This window comes from Cygnus atratus, chromosome 3, assembly GCF_013377495.2.
Source record: "Cygnus atratus isolate AKBS03 ecotype Queensland, Australia chromosome 3, CAtr_DNAZoo_HiC_assembly, whole genome shotgun sequence".
Lineage (NCBI taxonomy): Eukaryota > Metazoa > Chordata > Aves > Anseriformes > Anatidae > Cygnus > Cygnus atratus.
The window spans coordinates 25,191,613-25,214,480 of record NC_066364.1 but is presented as its reverse complement, the minus strand read 5'-3'; the positions used below and the strand labels follow the sequence as shown (position 1 = coordinate 25,214,480).

General features: G+C 46.1%; 1 protein-coding gene across 3 annotated transcripts in view; it reads left to right on the top strand.

Annotated features, from left to right (window-relative positions):
• Window positions 1-22,868, top strand: part of ELOVL5 (ELOVL fatty acid elongase 5) — a 49,687-nt gene that overhangs the window by 1,826 nt on the left and 24,993 nt on the right. Inside the window, exon 1 of one of the 3 annotated variants that reach the window (XM_035543115.2) lies at window positions 12,933-13,026. The exons of 1 other annotated variant lie outside the window; for it this stretch is intronic. Coding sequence is in view for 1 of the 2 variants with exons in the window: in XM_035543114.2 (XP_035399007.1) it covers window positions 13,576-13,651 (76 nt within the window). In the remaining variant the exon portion in view is untranslated. Of the gene's footprint in view, window positions 1-12,932; window positions 13,027-13,351; window positions 13,652-22,868 lie in introns of those variants that run through there. One more of the 3 variants, XM_035543114.2, reaches the window with a different exon arrangement.

The window sequence follows — 22,868 nt, the reverse complement described above, 5'->3', positions numbered from 1 at the left end:
AGCATTCATTTGCTCTAAGGCTTCCCTGACAAATAGAAAAACTGATTGAACTGAGAGAGGTCCAGTCAATACACGCTATTGTAGAGCTGCTTTCTTTCAGCTCTTGTTGTATGAGATCTGACAGCACGGTTTTCTTCCTCCTTGCAATTTCAGGCAATGAAAGAGGAGCTAGTGCAGGGAAATAAACCTTTCTGGAGAAGAAAAACAATAACAACAACAAAACATACTGAAGAACAAAATTAGAAAATGTATTAGGTGCCTGTTTTTGAGAGGCTGCAAGCAATTAAAGCAGAAAAAGAAGTCAATACCTGCAAAAGTCTGCTTGAAACAAGAGGTGGAGATGAAAGGTCTAATCCTAGGTACCTCATAGAAAAGGAGACCATCATCAGGAGCACATTGCAGTAGGCACCACAGCACCCACATCTGTCTGCAGTGACAACTGACGCTGTAGTTCCATGGTCTGTTAGTTCTGAATAAGTGCTCACTGGAGCAGGAAGGGGTGGTTTTGCCCTGCTCCCAACTCTCATTCCCATCCTCTCCCTTGCACCAACATCAGTGTTCATGAAGCCTGCCAGAGCCCATTACTCTCTGAACACGTTCTTTTTAGACATTCCGCATGAGCAGGGTGTAATGTTTTAATATCAAATTTACTTATTTGAAGATACTTGACATTACACAGGATCTTGAGTTACCAGAGTGATGCACCAATATACTGAACTCACAAGTACAATACAGCAATTGCAATATACAGTTGAATCACTATAGAAACATGACTGCCATTACGGGTATCTACATGTACACAATCATGATGCCTTGCATTCCCAGTCGCCATGAAGGAAGAGGCGGGTTGAAGCCAGCTGAAGTCTGTTCTCTTCAAAGCTTGTTTTGATGGTTATTCATTTTTTATACCCCATGTTGTGCTGAGCTACATATACACTTCCCCCATGCTGGCCTGGCTGGCTCACGAAGATGATACTTTCTGTTGACCATTTTAGGGAATTTAGGCCATTTACACAACCAGTTGATCCACCCAACTGATAGAGCTGATTATCTGCAACAATGATCATCTTCCGGTCCACTTGGGTTGAGATAAGTTCGTTTTCCTTTACAATCATTGTGGTCACTTTCTACATTCCTTCCTGAGCTTCATAAGAACATCATCCTTGCCTACTTCCTCTGAGCCTTCCTTTGTCGTAGGAGTTCACTGATCAGTCACACGGCCACATTAAGGCCTATGCCTATTCATTTAATTAAGCTGTGCCAGAAACGGTAACCAGGCACAGGAGCTTGAGCATCTCTGCTTAAATAATAAAAGCAATGACTTCTGGCCATCTCCCAGACGAGTTCCTGGGCATGATCTGGAGTTTAGCACAAGGAGGCACCACTCTCACCAGACAGGTTGCATGTGGACACCCTGCTGTGGGCGGTGACCAGACGGTAGGTCTGACAGCATGGACATGGGCAGCCACACGTTGGCTGGCCTCGGTGTCTGAGAACAACCCAGGAGGACGAGCTTAGCTCCCTAATTCTGGTGTAGCCTTTCTGCAACTCTTCCTTGCTTGTGCTAGGTTAGACTCCAGCCCAAGGTCAGCCCGAGATCAGGTGAATGGCAATGAGTCGTTTATTACAGCCTTTCTGTAGTCTTTCAGCTATCAGGATGTCTACACAAGTTGTTAGTTTTCAAGGGAAGGGACCTGTCTTACTGATCTGGGGCCTGCTTGATGTGTTCTGGAGTTTAAAAGGAATGAAAATTCCACACATACAGCTCACAAGGGAAAAAAAAAAAAAAAAAGGGTTTAAATAGCTAGGTTTCATTTTCCCAGAAACTTTTATTCCATGTTTAAACTAAAACAGGTTCATCACAACAGATGAACGCCTTGACTGAGTGCTGCCCAGCAGGTTGCTGGCACAGTTCTGCACGAGTGTTATCAGGTATGGGATGTTGTACTGCAATAATGAACTGGGGATGCATACTTTACAAAGTTATGTTGTGTACATGAATTCATTTTGGGACCATATGTTTCCCCTGCTGATTCAAAATCCACACTGCACATAGAGTGTATTGGCGTAGCGAGAAACACTGAGTAATGTAAGCATTAAACACAGGAACTAAGCTGCGGTGCTAACGTACAGACAGAGGAGTTCAAAGGCTTTCAGAGCCCGTGTGGCCCATCGTGTTGTCCCTGGGGACAGACGTCCTCCGAAGTGCTGGTGGTGGGAACGCTAAGCCTCCTTGTCAGAACCATCACCCCAGGTGGGAGCAAGTGACTGCGACTTTCCAGTCGGTCAGGCAGAGATTAGGGCTCAGGAAAGGGCAGAGGAAAGGCGAGTGCTGTATCTTGAAATAAATGCAAGATCTGAGTATAACAAAGCTATCTGCTGGAAGCAGCTGGGCGGTGAACAGCCCTGCCCTCAGGCCGTGGCCCAGGGGAGCTCCCCAGAGAGGGAGCAAGGCCTCAATCACCGCACCAAGCACGTTACAAACACAGCTGAAGAAGAGCTCTCTAACTCAGTGCTCAGGCACCCACAGGGCCACACACACTGCTGCTCAAATGTCTGAAGCCAGCCCTACTATTATTAAACCAAAATGCACTCCCCTACTTTCCTTAAAGAAGACAAACCTCCATTATCAAAAGGGGGAGTTACGCTCAGTTAGCTTGTAATTCTGATTTTATTGGGTTTCGTGCTGTTGCCATTCTTAGACAAGCCTTCACCATGTGGGCGGAAGCCGAAAACCTGCCAAGAGCTAAGAGACAAATAAGAAACTATTTGAGGAATGGGGATTTCTGATGAGAGCCCTTGATGATGAATTCACTGCAGTCATGAGAACTGGGCCAGAAGCTGAAACGCCGAGCTGCCTTTCCTGTAGGGTTGGTGCTCCAACAACAGAGCTGGAGCAAAAATGTGATGTTTATAGAAAGAGACACGATCAATGATCCATACAAGGGATGTAACAAGGCAGCTACCTTGTCAAGACGATACGAGGAGGAGCAGTTTACAGCAAAAAGCAAATAGGCTTTGGTGATGCTTTTTTTTTTTTTTTTCTCATAAAAGGAGGTCGAAGAAAGCAAGATATATTGAAGCTGACAGTGTATTGAACTTGGCAGCAGTTCAAAGCTAGAACCTCTTGTTCATGCTGTGCAGAGCATGCACCTGCTATGTGCAAGAGGTAAAGGACGAGGAGCACAGAGTCCTCGCACAGAGTAAAGGGATGAACTGGCTATTCCTCCCCTGTTTCAGAGGACGCTCTATGCAGTGCCCAGCACAGAAGATAAACATATTCAGTGAGTGTGTGCGTGTGAAACTGCTGCAATAATATAATAAAATCCTGACACTTAGGGCTGGTAGGTGTCTATACATAAAAGAATATATCTTTTTAAATATGCTCCATTGAGCTTGTAATGCTTCTCCTGGTACATAACAAAAAGATGACCAGAGCTGTTTACAGTGACCATTCATGCAGGTTAAGTCCGAACAAAAAGCTCCATTCAAGTGAAAGGTGAGGAGGGTGTGAGGATACCGCCTATGCTAAGCTAAAGCTTCAGAGTGTTTTTTCTCAGCAACAACTGCATCTGGAATTTAGCACACTTCACCAATACGCAGGAGTTCAGGCAATTTTTAACTTGTCTAATTATAGCATGTCGGTAGTGATACTATAATTACAAGTATGGAGGCACTCTCATATATATGCCTAGAGGAGCTTCTGGTGCCAAGAAGAGCTGTTAGCAACCACAAGTGTCCTTGGTATACACAGTGCTAATTTACTTGTAGTTCAAATGTATGTAAGTGCTCAGACACCTAATTGAGTCCCGGCAGCTGAACAAGTTCCTGTGCACGAGCAGTAGCTAAAAGCTTGCACCACAGCAAGAGCAATGCATGCCAGCTTCAACCTGTGGAGATTTATGCTATATACTTTATTTCTCATTTCCAACAGGAAGTGAGAGTACACACAATTTATTTCTGTGGTTGAAGTGACGCCTGGGAACTCATTAAACGTCAGTAACATGGAGTTTCTGAGTTCCAGCTGTTTCCCTCTGACACAGAGAAGCCCTCCTGGAGATGAAGGAGTCTGGGGACATCCCAGAGCAGCAATTCCCACCCACACTGCAGTTGGAGCCACAGCGACTGCTCAGAAATGTTTGTTCCTTACCATGTTTTAATAAGTTAAATCAAGGGTGACTTCAGGCTGACAAGAGCTGAGGTCTCATAAAGTCTGGGATTGCAGAGCTGAGGAGAAGTAGACACAAAGATACTTAATTTCTTTCTTATTTTAATAAACAACATGAAACTTGAGAAAAATAAACTCCAGCGAGCCTACAACTTTGTTATTCCGCAGGAGTTACTTACACTTAATAGAAGTTATTTTCCTTGCACTGCTGCAAAATTCAAATAGACCGCTGATTTTAATATATCTGGGCTTCTTTGGTCAATTTTTCAGAGCACTGAAAGCAACTTCTGGTTTCTGTTTCAAAACACAAACATAAACTGAGGTTGGATATATATCACTACAGCTTTCAATTTTAGAAAAAAAAACAGTGCATAAAATTACTCCAATAATAATAATAAAAACAGATTAATAGAACAAACATATTGAATCTCTTCCTTTTGAATGAGAAAAAGCCAGTTACAGAAAAAAAAATTGCTATTTAAAGCTAGCAAATAATAACAATACAGCTATTAGACATCGAAAACGAGAAAACGAGATCAAATTTAGAAACAGAATCTTTTACCACAGAAATCACTGGAAACATTAGTGTTAAATGTAAGAGACAAAACCGTCTCAAAAAGAGGAACTTGACTCATTTAAATTGAAGCTATGCAAGAGAAATAAGGACAGACAAGAAAAAAAGATGGAAAGAAGGAAAGAAAGAAAACACAACAAGAACTGGGTCTCTTAATCCCAATATTTTCTTAAAGTGGCTGCTCACATGTGTAGATCTACTAACCTTCCACTCTTAGAAGTAGTCATCAAAACCTACAGAATACACTCAGCACACTGGAGCTTGGTAGGACAGATATTGACGTTACAGGCTAGTACATAGTGTCTGATAATAGTGCAAGCGTGTCATTCACCTACAGTTCTGCTCCTGCTGCCCTTTAAAAATATATATATAAAATATAAAAATATAAAAATATAAAAATATATATATATTTCAAGAAACCCTATATATATATATTTCAAGAAACCCTAATAATTATGAGATTTGTGTCAAAGGACTGGAAATAAAATTTGAAGCAGACAAATAAACAGGTGTCAGCAGACAGCATCTTGGAAATTTTCTAAATGCAAAAAAAAAAAAAAAATGTAAGCAGGAAATGGGAATTAAGATTATAGGCCAAATTCTGTACCTGAGGCCCAATTCCCCCTACAACAACAGCCTCTTTTTGAAGGGAAAACTTCTTCTTTCTGAGGACCCCACTGTCACCTCGTGTTGACTTTAGCACAGGCAGGGCCTTGGTTGGCAGTCTGTCTCAACCTGTAAACCTGGGACGTGGTAACCTCTGTGACGAGGGACGTTCATTTTGGCTGCTAACCTGGCACAGCAGGAACAGTTTAGTGTCTTCTGCTGTACTCAAGAAAATCTCACTGTGCTTAAGGGTGAGGGAATGGATTAGATCAGCTTGAAGACCTTTGCTTACTTACGGACCTTGTGATGAGTCTGTGAGGCCTCTCTGGAAAGCCTCCAGGACTATTCCCTTAATGCTCCTTGGGTCGTTAACCAAATGACTCCAGTGGGGGTGCAACGCCTTTATACCTTTCACCTATCTCCTGAAGAATCAGGGTCCTCTCTACGCATACATAGCAGGAGACCATCCCTACCCTGAGGAGTTTAGAGTCTAAAGCAGTCAAACAAGGTAAAGGGTGAGGGAGAAAGAGATGAATATCCACACTTATTTATCTCAGTGTCTACTTATATCCATTATTGTTCACATCTGGAAAAAAAAATGCAGCACTGATTCCTAGGAGAGAAAAGCAAACCACCCTTCCTTCTGACCCCGCCCATGGCAGGGGGCTTGGACTAGATAATCTTTAAACGTCCTTTCCAATCCAAGCTATCATACTATCACCCACAAGGCAAACCAAACTACGTTTCATTTAACAAAAAGAAAACTTAGGCTAAAGTATCCCCTACACAAAAGCTGACATGGATTTGTGGCCTTATCTCTTACCAAGGATTATTCCCGACTGCTGGTAATTTGCTGTCAGGGAACACACTCAGGGGCCTTTCACAATTCTCCACTGTTTTGGGTGACTGAGTTTTCAGTGTTTCGGAGTGGACTCTCTGAAGCCCACAATGATCAATGAGAACAAGAAAAAAAATGTTATTTCATATGTTTAAGCTCTACCTTGGTGTTTTTTGGTAATTGCCTGTAAAATATATTCTCAGGCTTTCTCCTTCCCAGGCTATGTGAGCGAAGGTCCTAAGAAGGCTGCAGAGACTGCAGGGCAAAGGCAGGTTCTGCTTCAGAACTGAAGCAGTGCTTGGGAGTGGGAAAAGATACCCAAACACTTTATATTGGGGAAAACAAGTTACCCTCGCCTTAATACGTAGGCCGAGCAAGCACCAGAGACAGCACATTGGATATGCAGTGAACTCAGCTCCTGGGGAGAAGATATGCAGGGGAGGGCTCAGCTTTGCATACTGAAGCTTTACTATCTTGCAGCCAGGAAGGGAGGCTTCAAGCTGGGCTGTGCAGACAGCGATCCTGGAATAAAGCAGACTATTAAAATCACATGCAGTGGGTTTCATTCGGGACAAATGTCCAGGTATAATGGTTTTCTTGAAAAGATCTTTTGTAAACACAAAAAAAAAAGGAGAAAAAGGAGAGGAGTTACAGCAGGACCTGAGCGCTCTGTTGGGAAACATTCTCCTCAATAATATGACTGCAGTGATGACTTAATAACTACACTGACTGTTCAGGCAAGAGTTGGTGGCACAAAGTGAAGCCACAAGACAATGTGAATGGATTTAATACTTGCACGATTCCAGCAAGGAATGACAACCATTCAGATTTATGGACATGTTTTTAGATAAATCAGGGTATTTACAAAAATCCTTTCCCCTGTTGCTTTTGCATTAAGACAGGATGACTTACAGTTAGCTCTAAGCAGTGGGACAGTGCTCTCTCTCAACAACAAAACTATCTCAAATGGTGTACACTGGCTGTGATTAAAGAGGAGTGGACAGGGAACATGGCACATGAAGAGGGATCGCATCTCCCCTGAGGAACAGCTGCCAGTGTTTTTCAGTTGAGGTTACGTGGGAGCACAGTGCTGAGAACCAGCACCACCGCTGACTGCCAGTGCTCTCTGTAAAGACAGTGTTCCAGCTATCTTAATTAAATATCCAGTGGTTAAAGAGAGCATGTTTTAAACCTTTGGCAATCTCCCTTTTCCGAGGCAGGAAAAAAAAAATCCCCAGGGCTTGGGGTCAAATAGGTATATTGTCTAGTAAATGTATTGAAATCTGCGCTAACCTTATTTCAGCAGTGAGGACAGCCTGGTTCGCCTCCTTGTTCTCTTATTTATTCTCTGTCCTTCACTCTTTCATTCCTTTATTCCTTATACAAAGCTACATTAGCCTACAGCCATCTATAAGAAAACCTAACAAAAAGTTACATTCACATTTTTTCCCCCAAAACGAATGCTGCCTTCAACTGCTTTTCCAAACCAGAATATCTAATAGTCTTAATGGAAATACAGTGGTGTGCTCCTACCAGCTCTGCTCTATTGAGTGATGTAACAGGTCCAAATGCCATTCTGACTACTTTTGAGTTGGGACAGCAATAAAAGATAAAACAGAAAATTGGTGACAGGCTGCAGTGGACAAGGATATGTCTATGATGTTGTTTTGGAAGAACGAATGTTGTTTGGAAGGATTAGATGTTGCAATCCCTACAGCAAGTCAACAAAAATGCACCATAAAAGGAATAGTCAGGGAGCAGGCATCCAATTACTAATGCAAAATAATGCAGTTTATACTTTGATTCCAGTTCTAATTACCCTGCTATGATTACCATTAGCTCTGGTAACATCACTCCTTGGCAGCTTTCTAGATGAAGTCACAATACACTTTCTCCCTTGAAGAGCTTCTAACAACCGCTGATGTGCACAAATCGTGAGGGGAATACCCAGAAGAAGGCAGGACAGCAGGGCCAGGCTGCCAGGGCTTTCTGGGGCCAGACCAAAGCCAGCGGGACAGAGTACAGAGAGGTCCGGCCACGGCCCCTGCCTGGGGGCTGAAATGATCCTTACAGCCCGCTCCCCGCCTCAACCAGCCACTTATGGGCTGAGCTAAGTTGCTAAGAGACTGGGTTTGCCCCAGAAGGAGGAACAGTTTGAGCATGGTGTTGAAAATTAGCTGCCCCTGACGGTCATTTGTAACACAGATGCTGACAAGGAGGAGCGATCAGTGCAGGACACGTGGGCACTGCCTACGTGGGCTAGCTGTGTACCCCCTGGTTAAGTGACTATTTTTCCCTCATCCCTCTTTTGAAACTACCTGCTCCGTTATTACTTGCTCACCAGAAACGCCTTTTAATTCTCCCCATGTGTCTCCTATTAGCAGCCCCAGCAGCTGCCGGTGCCAGCTATCTCGCAGTGCCACGGGGGCCAACCAGCTGGTGTACAGTGGCAAGATTCCCAGGGCTTGTTATTTTCTAAGCTCGGGGCAATCAAAGCTCAGCAGCCAATTAACGGCACCAAATGAAAACGAGCGTAGCCCAAGCACCAAAGATAAGATGCATTGACGGGGTGGGTTTTCATCAAGTTTTCTCTCTGAGATGACAAGCGGCATCGTGGGATAGAAAAACGTGCTAGCAACAACGGCAGAGAAAAGTTTGCAATTATTTGACCTGTGCTCTATTTGGTTAGAAATAAAACATTTTGCTATCGCAGGACACCATCTGTTCTGCCTCTGGGGTAAACCTGGCTCTTCAATTACACTGCAAGTTTGGTGAGTTGATGCGGTCTTAGAAAAAAGTCGTTTGCCTACAGCACTGCACGCTGAAGGCAGATGTAAGGAGAGGAAGAGGAAATGCAGGAACGTAACTGTTGTTAATGGGAAACGCGTGAAATCGGATTAGGAACACTGGGGCAAAATCCTGCCTCCAGTCCAGGTGTGAGAGTTTTACCCTCGATGGCAGATAGCAGAAGTTCTCAGAAGTTAACGACAGTTTGTAACAGGATCATCCTCAGAATAGCGAGTGTGTTCACATCAGTTTTGTGCTGAAATATGAAAACAACAGCTTCACCCAGCCACTTGTTAACAATACCTGCCAAGTACGAAATCATCAAGAAAACCTTGGCCATGAGCCTTTTTCACAAGGACCATGTAATTAAAAGAGTTAGACAAAGTTTTACAAACAGCATAAAGCATTTGTGCTTCACACAGAAGAAGAAAATGCCATATTCTACACAGAGAGATACTGAAATTTCAGGCCTGATACTTTAGTCCAGTGTTTGATTTAAAGGGAACAATAATCATATCCCACTTATCTCACTGATAAAGAACATGGGGCTGCCGGAGTCAGCCTGGACAGAAGCCAAGGCAAACCCAAGCAGAGCTGAGGATTTGTGTTGAGATGACTGAGTCGCAAACGATGGTTGTTTATCCAAATCAATTTGTTCATTTCTAGAAAAACTGGATTAATTTGTTTCTAATCAAAACAAAGAACTATTCATTACAGCGCGGATGATGAAGCACTACTAAATAGGCATAGCCAGGATTTCTAATTGATCTTTTAAAAAACAAAAGGTCAAGTTAACCACCTGCCCCTCCAAATAATGAAATTTAGGCTCATTTCCCTGCAATGCACACTTCCATCACTTTATCCATGCTAATTTCAAACATCACACCGATGGACCTTCTACTCCAAACTCTTTCTCCTGCGCTATAGCCCCCAATGACTCTCAATTCTACTTTCAGTTGTTCCAGCTCTTGTCCTCCTATCTGTACTCCCAAACACTAGCAGCTATTTAACCAGTTCCCTTTGCTAACCATTGCGTAAGGAGAAGTTGATTTAGTGAGGACAACCGTGTCTCCTGAGGCCTTGTCATCTCTGCTGCTGCTACCTAGGCTAGGCCACTCGTGCTCAGCATTCTGCCTCTTCTCTTCTCCCTCTTGAAAAGCAGGATTATGATAGTCACGAGAGGCATGTAAATCCACTAGTCGGAGACCTCTGGAGGAATAATGTTATCAAAATGAAAGGCATAATTTATTTTACACTTGTCCTGGCAATCTTTGGGTCTAAATCCCTGATAATGTTTAATCGGCCCCGTTGTGAACTCCAGCTTCATCGATCCCACTCTGATAGCGAGGTCTCTGAAGCCCATCCTGGGTAAACATACTGACAGCATTTCATCGGCACTCGGTGGTGAGGCCAACAGCAACGCTCACTTGTGAAAAACTTGCAGATGCTCCAACAAAACACTTGGAAGACCAAGACTCAGCAGATCTGCAGCCCAGAATGACATTGGCCTGCCCCTGCCCCTCATCAGGTGCCAAATGCTTGGTGCCAAAACTATTCAGCAAATTTTTAACTCTTTAAACAAGCATGAACAAACAACCCCTTTGTTTACTCAGAGTTCTCCTGACTGGGTAATTCTGAAACAAGATTTCCCATGGCGTGACCTCGCTCTCATTTTCCGACTGATAAGAACACGAGCACTTTAGAGAGGTCAGGAGAGGAAAAGAAACAGCAGCTTGAGGAGCCGGTACCGTGCCAGTAAAGCCAAAACTCCCCAGCTTTCCTCTCCCCTGGTCAGTAACTCTCTCTTCTCCAGTGCCCGCTGCTCGACTGAAGGAAAGCACCCGGGCTCCTCAGGTATATAGAGCACGTTGTAAGTCCACGGGACAAGAGCACGCTCTGAGTCAGAGGGAGACGGAGCTGCCATGTGCCCTGCTGCTTGTCACCACACAGGCAGAAGCAGGTCACATCGCAGGCACGAGGGAGGCAGCCAGCAGCACGTCCCTCTCCTGCGCGGGGAACCGCTCGCCTTCCAGCCGCTACCAGCCCTACACCCTGTTCCCTACACTCTGCGCCATCCCTTCTCGCATCTGAAGTTGCAGGGGCTGTTAGTTTTTATTTTTAAGCTACCAGATTGAGTCTTAATTATTTAGGCATCTTCCAGATTTAGAAAGCTGTTTTGGCTGTGAAAGTAACAGCCGGTGCAATCATATCTCATCAATAAACCATGGGAAAAAAATGGGTACGTCTGTTGGGAAGCAACTTTATTTAAAGCACATTTCAAAGTCAAGTTCAGATTTATAGATGTGAAAAGACCTAACGTTGGTCACATTTCAACAAGTGCATGATATTTTAGCTCGCTAATGAGAAAGTGAGAAAAAAGGGGGTTTGTACTTTATTCCGTTAACTTTGCTGCCAGCAAGATAGGAGGGATCACAGGATCTCCCCTCAAAGCAGAAGGAATGCTTCTGTAGCATCCAAAATACAGACTTGGGCAAGGGGTCTCTAGAAGGGTGTACTCATTTGAGAGTTATGTTAGCTTTCATGTTTTTTTCCAAAAGTGTTAAAACTTGTGACTGCTCACACCTTACTGAAAACTGCCACAGTCTCAAGTCACACACAAAATAATCATACGGGGGGGCTGTTCCTTCAAAGAGCAAGGGAAATGGGAAACTTTTGGCTTTTAAAACCAAAATACATTCCTATTAACATCTTACTGTGGTCAAGAAGTAAGGTAACACTGTGGTGTGGCCCTGACGACCAATATGGAGAAAGATATTTGGAGAAAGATTTTTTTTTTTCTTGTCCCAATATTAAAGAAAGGTTTTTATTTGTTTGGTTTTTGTTTGTTTTTCTGATCGCACAGGGCAAACAAGCTGTTATGACGTTGCCTGTTTACAACAGAGCATCACCCTTAGGAACTCTTGGTACTCTGAACTCAAACCAGGTCAGGTTGCAACACTCTGCTTAGACCAAGTGGCCACGGACATAGGAACAGTGAATTATTACAGGATGAAAGGGACATTGTAGGATATCGGGCTGGCAAGGTTAGCCTCGGTGGCTTCACCTGCACGGCCTCTTTGTAAACCCAGAGGAAAAGTTCAGCACCTCCTTGCTCCTGCAGCTTTCTGAAACTGCTAACCGTGCAGTTTGTTGCTGCCCATTGAGCACGGACACTTGGTCTCGACTACAGCTCGGGCAAATTTCTGCTCTGTTCCTCTCCTTCGTGAAGCAGGGCTGCTCTCTATTTCACAGCATGGCCGAGGTTGGCAGGGACCTCTGGAGACCATCCAGTCCAACCCCTGCTGAGCAGGATCCCCTAGAGCACGTTACATAGGATGGCATCCAGGCAGGCTTGGGATATCTCCAGAGAAGGAGACTCCACAGCTTCTCTGGGCAGCCTGTCCCAGTGCTCTGTCACCTCACAGCAAAGAAGCACTCCCTCACATTCAGACAGAAAACTTAGACAACATTTTCATTTATTTAGCAAAGCGACGGAACGAACTCTTTAAAAGCTCGTCTTCTGGCACGAGGTGTGAGGGCCAGCCTGAGAGGGGCAGACGTGGGGAGCGAGGGTAAGACGGGGCCTGCGGGCTCCATTTTGTCCCCGCAGCCCCCGGGGCCGCCCTCCCCGCCACCACACGCGGATCGGTTCGGGTCCGTTCGGATGGGTTCGGGTCGCTTCGGGTCACTTCGGGTCGGTTCGGGTCCGTTCGGGTCCGTTCGGGTCACTTCGGGTCCGTTCGGGTCCGTTCGGGTCCGTTCGTCTCGGCCCGGTCCGGCGCCAACCGCCGGGGGCGTGGCCGGGAGGTTCCCAAACCTCTCCCGAACCTTCCACCGCCGCCGGATTGGCCCCCGCCGCCCATGACGTCATAGAGCGCCCCCCTCCCGCCCCGCCCGCCCCCTCGCATCCCTCTCCCCACCCGCACCACCGTGACGTCACAGTCAGCCCACGGGCGGCCCGGGGGCGGGGCCTCCCCGCGCAAGCCCCGCCCCCGGCCCCGCCCCCCGGCCCCGCAGCGCGCCCAGTGCCGGCCGGTGCCGCCCGCGCCCCAGGTACGGCCCGGGGGGGTGGTTGGGGGCACGGGGTTTGGGGGGGGTTTGGGGTGCGGGACGGCGATGGGGCGCGGGGGGGACAGCCGGGGGGGTCCCCCCATAGACAGCTTGGGGAGCATGATGCAATCCCGCATCGCCATGGCTACCGCATCTCCCAACTTGGGGCTGCGCCTTGCCCGGGCACGGGAAGCCCTTTGGGGGGGGGGGGGGGGCATGAAAAAAAGGGAAAAATTAAAAAAAAAAAAAAATTAAATTTAAAAAAAAGACGCGCACGGGAAGGGCGGGGAGTTCCCCTTGTCCCCGTAACCCCGCCACGCGTGTCTTCCCACTGGCCGGCCCGTGGGAAGGACACGGACGGCCACACGGCCACGGACGGCCACACGGCCTCCGAGCTCCCCATGTGGCTTGAGCGCGGCGGCTCCGAGCATCCCGTGCCGTGGGGAACGGGGGAAAATCGCGAGTGGGGTGCTGGCGCTGGTGGGTAGGAGGCTAAGAAATGGTGGGGAAGGGAAGGAGCCCCCCGAAGCAGCGGGTGCAGCTGCATGGAGGATGCTTCCGGACAGGAAGCCTCGGCGAACGGCGCTGTGCGGATGGCAGCACGCCCTGCGGCTGGAGACGGAGCGGGGTGAGCGCCCGGGGCTCCTCCTGCCAGGGCTCAGTGGCAAAGTTTGGGGTTAGGTCGCTCCCAGGGTAAGGGGGACGTGGTGGTGGTGGTGGTGGTGGTGTTCGCCGGGGCTCGTGCTCAGCACGCTGCTGGCTGCTGGCTGGGGATGGCCCCAGCGTGGTTCTGTCTGTTGGGGTGTTCGTGTTTGCGTGCACAGAGTGAGGATTTCCCTTCAAAACCTCCGGTGCCTGTAGCTGGCGGGGATCAGCTCGGTGGGAGTCCCCTTCCAGCTCCCCAGGAGCCGACGGAGGTGCAAAAGAGACCGCCGAGGTCAGCGATGGGCTCGTCCTCAGTGACACCCACCAACGGGGCTTGTGGCCCCAAAACGGTGCCAGAATTGTGGGTTCTGGGCTGGGTGTCTTACAAACAGCACCAGTGATGCCTGCTGGAAGCGCATGTTCTTTGTAAAAAGCAATTGCACTTTGTGTAGTTTGGGGTATTTTACGTAGCAGCTGTAGATGAAGTATCTCGATGTGTGTGTGTTTGTAGCGTAAACGCAGCATCCGTAGGGTTTCTTAGCTGGTGTGCTCTCTGACCGCCCTTTGGGTATGCTCAGTGCAGTATTTTTAGTAAGTTGTTGCCTTCACGTCTCTCAGCAAGAATTCCTCCTGCTGCATTCCTCGCCCTTAGTGCAGTGGGAGCTGAAATAAAATATTTTGAATTCTCTTCTCTTATCTCTTCTTTTCCTGCTGACCTTCCTTTTGTGTTGCTTACAAGAGGAATTAGCTTAGAGAAGGTGCCCTCAGCAGGACAACAAACCACGTAAATGTGTCAGGTGGAAATAACAGGCTGCTGGGCGCTAACTTAAGTTGCTCATTTTGCAGCTCGCTGGGAGCAGAGTTTGGGAAATGTGTTTGAAAAATCTTGATTTTTTGGCTGCAGAACCGAACGTTTTAGGTTTCCAGACTGCTTGTGGTGTTCCCGTTCGGGTGGTGACAGGTGGAAAGCCCGGTGCTGAGGGTGAATCAGAGCTGCCTGTGTAGGAGTGTGATCTTTGTAAGTTTTGTTCAGTTGATAACTGGTTAAATGCTTTCACACAACAGGCAGACCTCGTTCCTTTACCTTCCTCATTTCTGGGCCACAGGCATTGCAACACGAAACACTTGTGTTGCTGCATATCTCAAAAACCCACCCGTGTAGAGGCAGTGCTCGAGTAGAGGAGCTCTCACCAGGTTAAAGCACTCGCTGCCTTTGCCTTCCCCTGCCTGGTGGTCTCCGTGGAGCCCCCCGATTAGTGCCATCCGTGCATCACCTAAGGGAAATATTTTGTGAGAGAAGACCTGAAAAGCCTTTAGGAGCAGTCAGGGTCCTGGTGGGTTCCTTACTGCCCGCGGTGAGGGTTTGTCGCAGAGGCCGGGGGGCTGCCTCGCTGCTGAGGAGCCAAGGCCACCCAGCTCCAAGCCCCTGCTGTGGCAGGGACACCTCCCACCAGACCAGGTTGCCCAAAGCCCCATCCAGCCTGGCCTTGAACACCTCCAGGGAAGTACTTCTGCATCTCGTTTCTTGCTTATTTTGAGGCCGTGCACGAGCTGACCCTGTGCCTATTCTGAGGTACCCAAGTTCCTCTTGAGGTTTGCCATCTCTTTGCGGAGGTCATGAAGGCGCGTATTTATTCCGGTGCTTTTTGCCATAACCTCTCCCCCGAGCAGCCAAACAACTTGCTTGTTTTGTCCTCTTAATCTTCGTCCTCTTTCATTGCAGTATCTGAAATCAGTCTCACAGCGAGATCCTTAAAGCTGTTTAAACATGCGAGTGCTTTGAGGCTGCAGGCCTAAACTTCGCAGCAACATCCTCCTGTCTTTAAAGTGCGAGATTATATCCTTCCGGGATGCAACACATGCTTTTAAGCCGTTCGACTTAAGAAATTGGTGCTTACTGCATGCCTTTCAGGCTCCAAAACGCTGCACAAAACTGACAACAAGCCTTGTAATCTGTAGCTGTCTTGTCATCTGCAGTGTACTCTCTGATTTGTGCTGTGATTCCCAAACGCGCTGTTCCTGCGGTCCACAGGGCTTCTGCATGCTAGCGTCAGAAACGCTTTTCCCCTTAAAGATCACATGTGTTCGTCCACGTGCAGGCAAATGAAGAGAATAATTAAGGAATTACGTCGAAGCTAGTCTGTTTGGAAACTGGCTTCCAGCTCAGCTGCTTTGCCGAGTGCTGCTCAGGTGCCACGCTCAGATCGCTGCCGCCGTCATTTTTGCTACCAAGATGCCTCTCGGAGTTGCAGTGGACTGCGTGTGCAGTGACTCTGCTTAAATCAGTTTTACCTCCTAAAGTTTACTGCCTTGGTTTCTCTATTTGTGTGTTGGTGTTTAGGGCACGGTATCTGACGGGGTAAATAAGAGCACAAGAACAAACTTGTCCAAAGTATGCGCTTTGTGAACGCTTCCCCAGCGCGGTCTGTGCGCTGAAGAGTTATTTAATTTCCTCGATCAAATGGTTGACTCACGCCAAGCACAAAGCGTCGAGCATGTGGAAAGCACAATGGCAGTCTAATAAATTCCCTCACCAGGTGTACAGTTTTTACGGATGCAGGCTGCTGGATATAGTTGTCACTTCTCCAGGAACAAATGAATCACCCTGCTTCTGCTGAACTCGCTGAGGTAAACTGGGATCGGGTCTCAGCATCATCCCATTGCATCTGATGTTTTGCCTGCCCTTATTAAAGCTTTATTGGCTATATAGGTTGTGCTTCGGTAATGATAGCTTCATTAACGAGCAGTAGCATATCGAGGAGGTAGAAATACAAAAACCTTTGACGAACTTGTATTTATACTACAGCTGTCTGGATTTAATTGACCTCTTTGTTAAGGCTCCGTGCTGAACACTTGTCTGCCAAGCGGGATGTTTTTTGGGCAATGACTAAACATGCTAAGTTGTAGTAATATTTTCGGGAAACAAGACTTGATTGTGAAAAGCAATAGCAGACATGGAATAAACTTCTCTTTCCTGCAGTTTTAAATTCTGCCGTGCTCTGTGATTCCTACACAATTGCATCCTTGAGGGTCCGCGGTCAGTTGTTTAAACAAAGTGACTATTCCTCTTCTGCTGTCGCTTCAAAGTGCTCCTCTCTCTCTTTCTCCTTCTCGTGACCTTGAGAAAACTGTTATTCTTCTTGCCAGCTGTATTTGCTGTGACTGGAGGATAAGGGCTTTCTTCCCATGCACAAGCTGAGGGCTCTGCTGTAAAGCGAAGGAGATGGGCTTGAGTTCAAATAACACGCAAGTTTTTGAGGAATGTATGTGCTGAGATGTTTCTGTTGGTGTCACAATTCCTAGGGATGCTACCCACGATAGGTCAAAACAGGTACGAAATTGCAGAATATTGCCTTAAGGCGTATTAGACCAAGTACACATTACAGCATCCTGTAAGTTTAACTTAGTAATTCATAAACACGCGTGTTTGCATTGCTGCCTGTTTTGCTCATAGGTTTTGTGTTTTTTTGTTTTGTTTTGTTTTTTGTTGTTGTTGTTAATACTGTTACAAACCTGCTGGGGAGCATGGAAGATGAGGGCAGTCTGTGCCCCTCTGCCGAAGGGGTCCCTGGCTCGGGCTGGTGACGGGGAGATGCTGACATCCCTTGGGTGCCCTACAGGCACCGGTGTGGGTTTGGCAGGCTTGGAGCAGACCATGGCCTGGTGGAAGAGCCCCTCCACCAACTCTGAGGCTATTCCAGCAAGAATAGCCTGCCACCAGATTGCGAAATAAACTTGAACGATGGAATTCCTACTTAGGTAGGGAGAAATTAGGCTTTGAAGCTCTTAGAAATGGGCAAAAATATCTGCTTGTAGGTTTGTGACTACTTTGTCAACTGTCAGTAGACTTATCCGAGCATAGGGGTGTGGGTCATGTGTTGGTCCTGTGTCCTCAGCTTTGTTTCAGTCAAGATCTGGGAAACTGTAAATCTTTGTACCTTGATCTTTGTAGGCTTCCCCTTAGGCATGCTATTTCCATGCACGCAATTTAATCAGAAAGCTTCTCTTAGCCTTTTCCTGAAGGATTATTTCTTGTTCCCAGCTGGCTTTTAGAAGTGCTGATCATCTCCATCTCCTCACCAAACAGTAGTCCTCTGACTTAAATAACAATAATTAAACCATTAACCAGTTCGCAGGGTGACATTCTGCGATGCTTAACCCTGCCCTTTAGAAAAAGAAACTTGAGAAACCTTCCTGCCTGCTGAAGTTTAACTCGCGTGGCAGTTTTTGTGTGGCTCTTGCACTTAGCTAAATGCACGTACGTTCAGTTTATTCATTACGTGGTAGTTGTAGGACAACTGTGGGTAGAGGGACATGAAGCTGGATTTGGTTTGGAGGCCACAACGTGAGTTATGCTTGCGTTTTTGTGCACGTGCTTACAATGCTGTGCCAGTTGCAGGGTAGTCGATGTTTACGGTGAAATTCTGGGCAAGTATTCCCATCACCTTCTTAAAAGGTACCATAAGGGGTATAGGAAACATAACCATAGGGGAGCACTAGCGATATATGGAGTGGCAGACCCAATACCCGGTGATGGAGAGAAAAGACACCAGGCAAGTCAGTAAGGACTTACTCCTACTCCTACTGCCTTTGGAAGCCTTGCCTGTTGTCTTTCCAAACAGGGAGAGAAAAAAGGGAAAAAAAAAATACATTTGTCCCAGAAGGGTCACCGCATTTCGGTCTAGATTATTGCCCTGGTAATGCAATAGCTGCTTATATGTAAAAATGTGGCAGAGAAATAAGCCATTTTTAGAGCCGATGGTGGTGTCGTACCCCTTGTTGTGAGACTTTACATGGCTCTAGCTCTGTCTTCTGGTTTTGCAACCTTTATCAGGTTCCCGAGTAGTCCCGAAACCTCCAGGGGTCTTTGAGGCAGTACTCAGTGCTTCGCTTCTACCTGGCAGGTTCCCGAAACCTTTAACTTCGTTACCCTTTCTTCTGCCCTTTCAAAGCCATCATCAGCTGCCTTTGAAGCAAGCAAAGGCAAGCTGTGAGCCTGACAATGCCTTGCAGAACAAAAATAACACGCTTTGATACTTTTTTATCTTTTATATTGATTTCTTGCTCTATCACCGCTGCTAAGTGGTTGCATTAAGATACAGGAAGGGATCACTAATGTCATTTCCAAAGGTTTTTCTATCATTTTTTTGAAGTCGACCACCTAATCGACTTGTTTCTTCTGCCTTCAGTGCAGAGCTCATTTAGATAACGTATTCAGGTATAAGCCCTAGTTGAGTAACTGCAAAGCTATCATGAATTTTCGGTTTTGCAGGCTAAATGCTTCTTGGTTTTACAAAACACACATCAGGCTCAAATGATGCACAAACCTAGGCATCAGTTGCATGTAGCACGGGTCAGGTCTCTGCGTGTTTGTGTGGACTGGCTTTGCCTGTTAAAATAGATATTTAAGAAGCTGTTAAGATAAAGATTTGAGTCCTCAGGGACACACTTGGTGAGAACATGGGGATTTCACCAGGCTTTAGCCACCATTTAGAGTGTGAAAAATGATCATTTTGGAGCGACGAATGTGCATGCTTTAGTGCTGTGCTTCCTTTGAAGGAGACAGCTGTACCCGAACCTACAGTGCTGGGGACTGTAAGTGAACTGCCGGGCATGTGCATGCAGCAGATAATCAGTAAAGTTAAGGGGGTTTCTACCCTACTTCCCTTTTCATTTTTCCTTGCTGTGCCTTTTCTCTCTTCTCTATTTTTCTCTTTATCTGTTTTTCCAGCATTGCCTTGTAAAAGCTGACTCAGCAGGTGCTCGGGGAGGTTGCTCTGCAAAACAAACAAGCAGGGCTGGGGTCTGTGCTGAGCTGTTGGAGGAGTCCTGGGCTGGGATCGGCGGGTGAAAGACGTGGTTCCTCTCTGCCAAGAGCCCAACCAAATCCCCACCTTAAGCTATTCTCATTGTGAACATGTGAACAGGATGTTAAACAGTTTATTTTTTCTTTCTCTGTTCCTCCACCACGTAACAGTTGCTTTGTGAGGCTGTGAACTCGAGCATTTCGCTTCTCTCGTCTGGAATAGCAGGCCTACCTAAATGAAGAGTCCCTTTTCTGTCTTTTATTTTAGAGATGGCACACCTGTTTGTAGGACTTGTGTTTCGTGGTGATAAAAACATTGTGGAACAACAGCCTCCAGCCACCAGCATCGTCTTTTAATGTTTAAAAATTTGGTTCATGGAAGAGGTTATTTTGGACAAAAGCATGTTTTGCTTTTAATGTACATGAAAAATAGAGTCATGGTGGTGGCGAGAGATTGGTGGGGAACTTTCACAGAGCTGCCAACATTATTAATAAGAAATTTTATTGTCTGAAACATTCAGTATCCTATACAGTCTGTACGAAACATACACAAAATAGGTGCACCACAGAATGCAAAGGTTTGGTGTTGCTTCCTGAGCAACTTTTAATATATTACTATTCATGTCATAGGTGTGCATAAAGTTCTGCTATGGAGGCTAAGGAGCTTATCTTTCTCCTAGAGTTTGAAGAGTTGCTTTACAAGAGTGGCTAATGAAGCACAACTTAATTCTTTCCCATCTTCCACTCTTGGCAAAATATTAGTGCTTATAAAATGTAGCGTAGGTTAGGTTTTCACTTTGCTGTTAGCAGAAAGGAGAAAGCTTCATTTTCCCTTATAAATCACTTCCTAATTATCTAGCAATGTGTTTTTCTATATAATGAATTTAATTATAAGCTCTGGGCATGGAGTTAAACTGTTTGGAATTATCAGAAATGAAAGTCATTGAAATTCAGTCTTGGGCTGCTGTACTCAAGGCTTGTCTCAAATCGCTACTAAGGACTTAGATTATTCTTTCTTACAGTATAATGCGATTTAACACTGAGAGTTAGGATACTGATGAGTATCCCCTCTGTCTTCTAAGGTCTTTAGCTGCAGACTGACTGTTGTTGTGTAGTAGTTTTCGGTCATACTTACCCAAAGCCCTGTGTTTAGCTTTTTTATAATTTTCTGTGTATTTCTTTTCACTATCTCTGTTTCTGTCAGAATATTTTTGCAGATAAAATGAAGCATTTAAGTAGCCTTGTCATAGAATCACAGAATGGTTTGGGTTGGAAGGGACCTTTAATGTCATATGGTTCCAATCCCCCTGCCATGGGCAGGGACACCTCCCACCAGACCAGGTTGCCCAAAGCCCCATCCAGCCTGGCCTTGAACACCTCCAGGGACGGGGCATCCACAGCTTCTCTGGGCAACCTGTGCCAGTGCCTCACCACCCTCTGAGTAATAACTTCCACCTTATATCTAATCTAAATCTCCCCTCTTTTAGTTTAAAGACATCATTCCTTGTCCTATCACTACACCCCTTGACAAAGAGTCCCTCTCCAGCTTTCCTGTAGGCCCCCTTTAGGTACTGGCAGGCCGCTGTAAGGCCTCCCCAGAGCCTTCTCTTCTCCAGGCTGAACAACCCCAACTCCCTCAGCCTTTCCTTCACAGGAGGGGTGCTCCAGCCCCTTGATCATCTTCATGGCCCTACTCTGGACTTATTCTAATACATCCATATCCTTCTTGTGCTGGGGGCCCCAGATCTAAACGCACTACTTCTGGTGTGGTCTCAGGGGAGCAGAGCAGAGGGGGACAATCACCTCCCTCAGCCTGCTGGCCACGCTTCTTTTGTTACAGCCCAGGATATGGTTGGCTTTTTGGGCTGCAAGTGCACATTGCTGGTTCATGTCGAGCTTCTTGTCAACTAACACCCGCTAAAGAAGTCTATCTTTAGTCCCCAGCTGTGCATTCTCTTGATGGTTCACTTTGTCCTCCTTCACCTTAAGCCCTGCACTCTCACAGCTGGCTTGGATTGAGTCCATCCCTGGGCCTGCATTTTTCAAGACAGAAAGATAGTGATGCATCTTAAATTCTACTTCATTTTGTATTTCGAACATCTTATCTCTTTTTTGTTGCTGCTCTTTCAGTGCAATAATCTGTCAGTTCATGCTATAATAATTATATTTAAGGCATCTCTACAAGCTAGCTCTGCATGACATTAGCATATTTGGTATGACCTTTTGTTATTTAAGTTTTGTTTTTTTTTTTGCCTGCGGTTCTTGCACTTTCCCCCAGAACCTTTCTCACATGTAAAATGCAGTGTGTACAATGCATTTCATTTTGGCCTTATTTGAACAGTGTTCTATAATTTGGCTTTAAAAATAGGGACATCCTTCTCTTTATAGGAAAGAAAATCACTGTGCTGGAATTCCCTGCTGGATTCTGCAGGTGCCTGAATTTTTTGTATTGTGGACTTGTAGAGAATGGCTTGGCAGCTGTTGGTGTTGCGGACAGTGTTTTTCCTTTGAGTAATCTTTTTAAAGTTCTTAGAAAGAATCAGTGGTAAGATCACAGCAAGCTTTACCATGACTGTCTTTCCCCTTGGTTGGCCTTTCTCACCCAAAAGCAAACAAGAAGACGTGAGGGATTGCATCCTGGAGCAGGGTCTTCTGATGAAGCAGTACTTATGAAAAGTGCTGCCAGCATCAAAGGAAATCTACAGGTAGAATTGCTTTCTTCCCTAGTTAATCCAGGATTCAGTCATTCTTCCAGCAGCCCTTGTTAGGCTGTTGACTTGGTGCCCCGTATCAAATGCTGGTTCTTGGCAGCAGAGCACAAAGTCAGTGTAGGGTCACGCACCAGGTACATCCTAAAGCTCTTCAGGCCCCCCCTGGCTCTCAGCTTCTGTAACAGAAATGCTGCCAGCTGGCTGCCCGCTGGGCTTATTAGCAAATCTGTAAGTGAAGTGCTGCCAGGTGCCCGTGTTGTACAGGAAGGGAAAGGAGGGAGTGATGAGAATGAGGCGTCTGTAAGAAATCTCCTGCCCCCTCTTCCTCTGCTCTTTTACTAGGACATGACATCTTCACTTCTGACACTGCTCGTCATTGCTGGGCAGGAAAAAAATCCATCTTGTCTTCCACCGATGAGTTTTAACTCCTTTGTCCTGTGGAAAAGAGAGTAAGATCTGAATGCTTCAAAGGCAGTTGCTTTTCTGAGTGATGAGCACCATATTTTTGAAGGCAGGGGGGTTTAACAGGACTTAAGTCTGTGTTTCATGAGTCAATCATTTCATCAAGGAAATTTGAAAATTCTTCAATGCAGAGACTGCGCCAGGAAAGCATTTGCAGAATTTGTTAGCTGCAGGGTTTTGTTCTGAGTGGCACGCTGCCATGGCCTAACGGTGGTACCCTA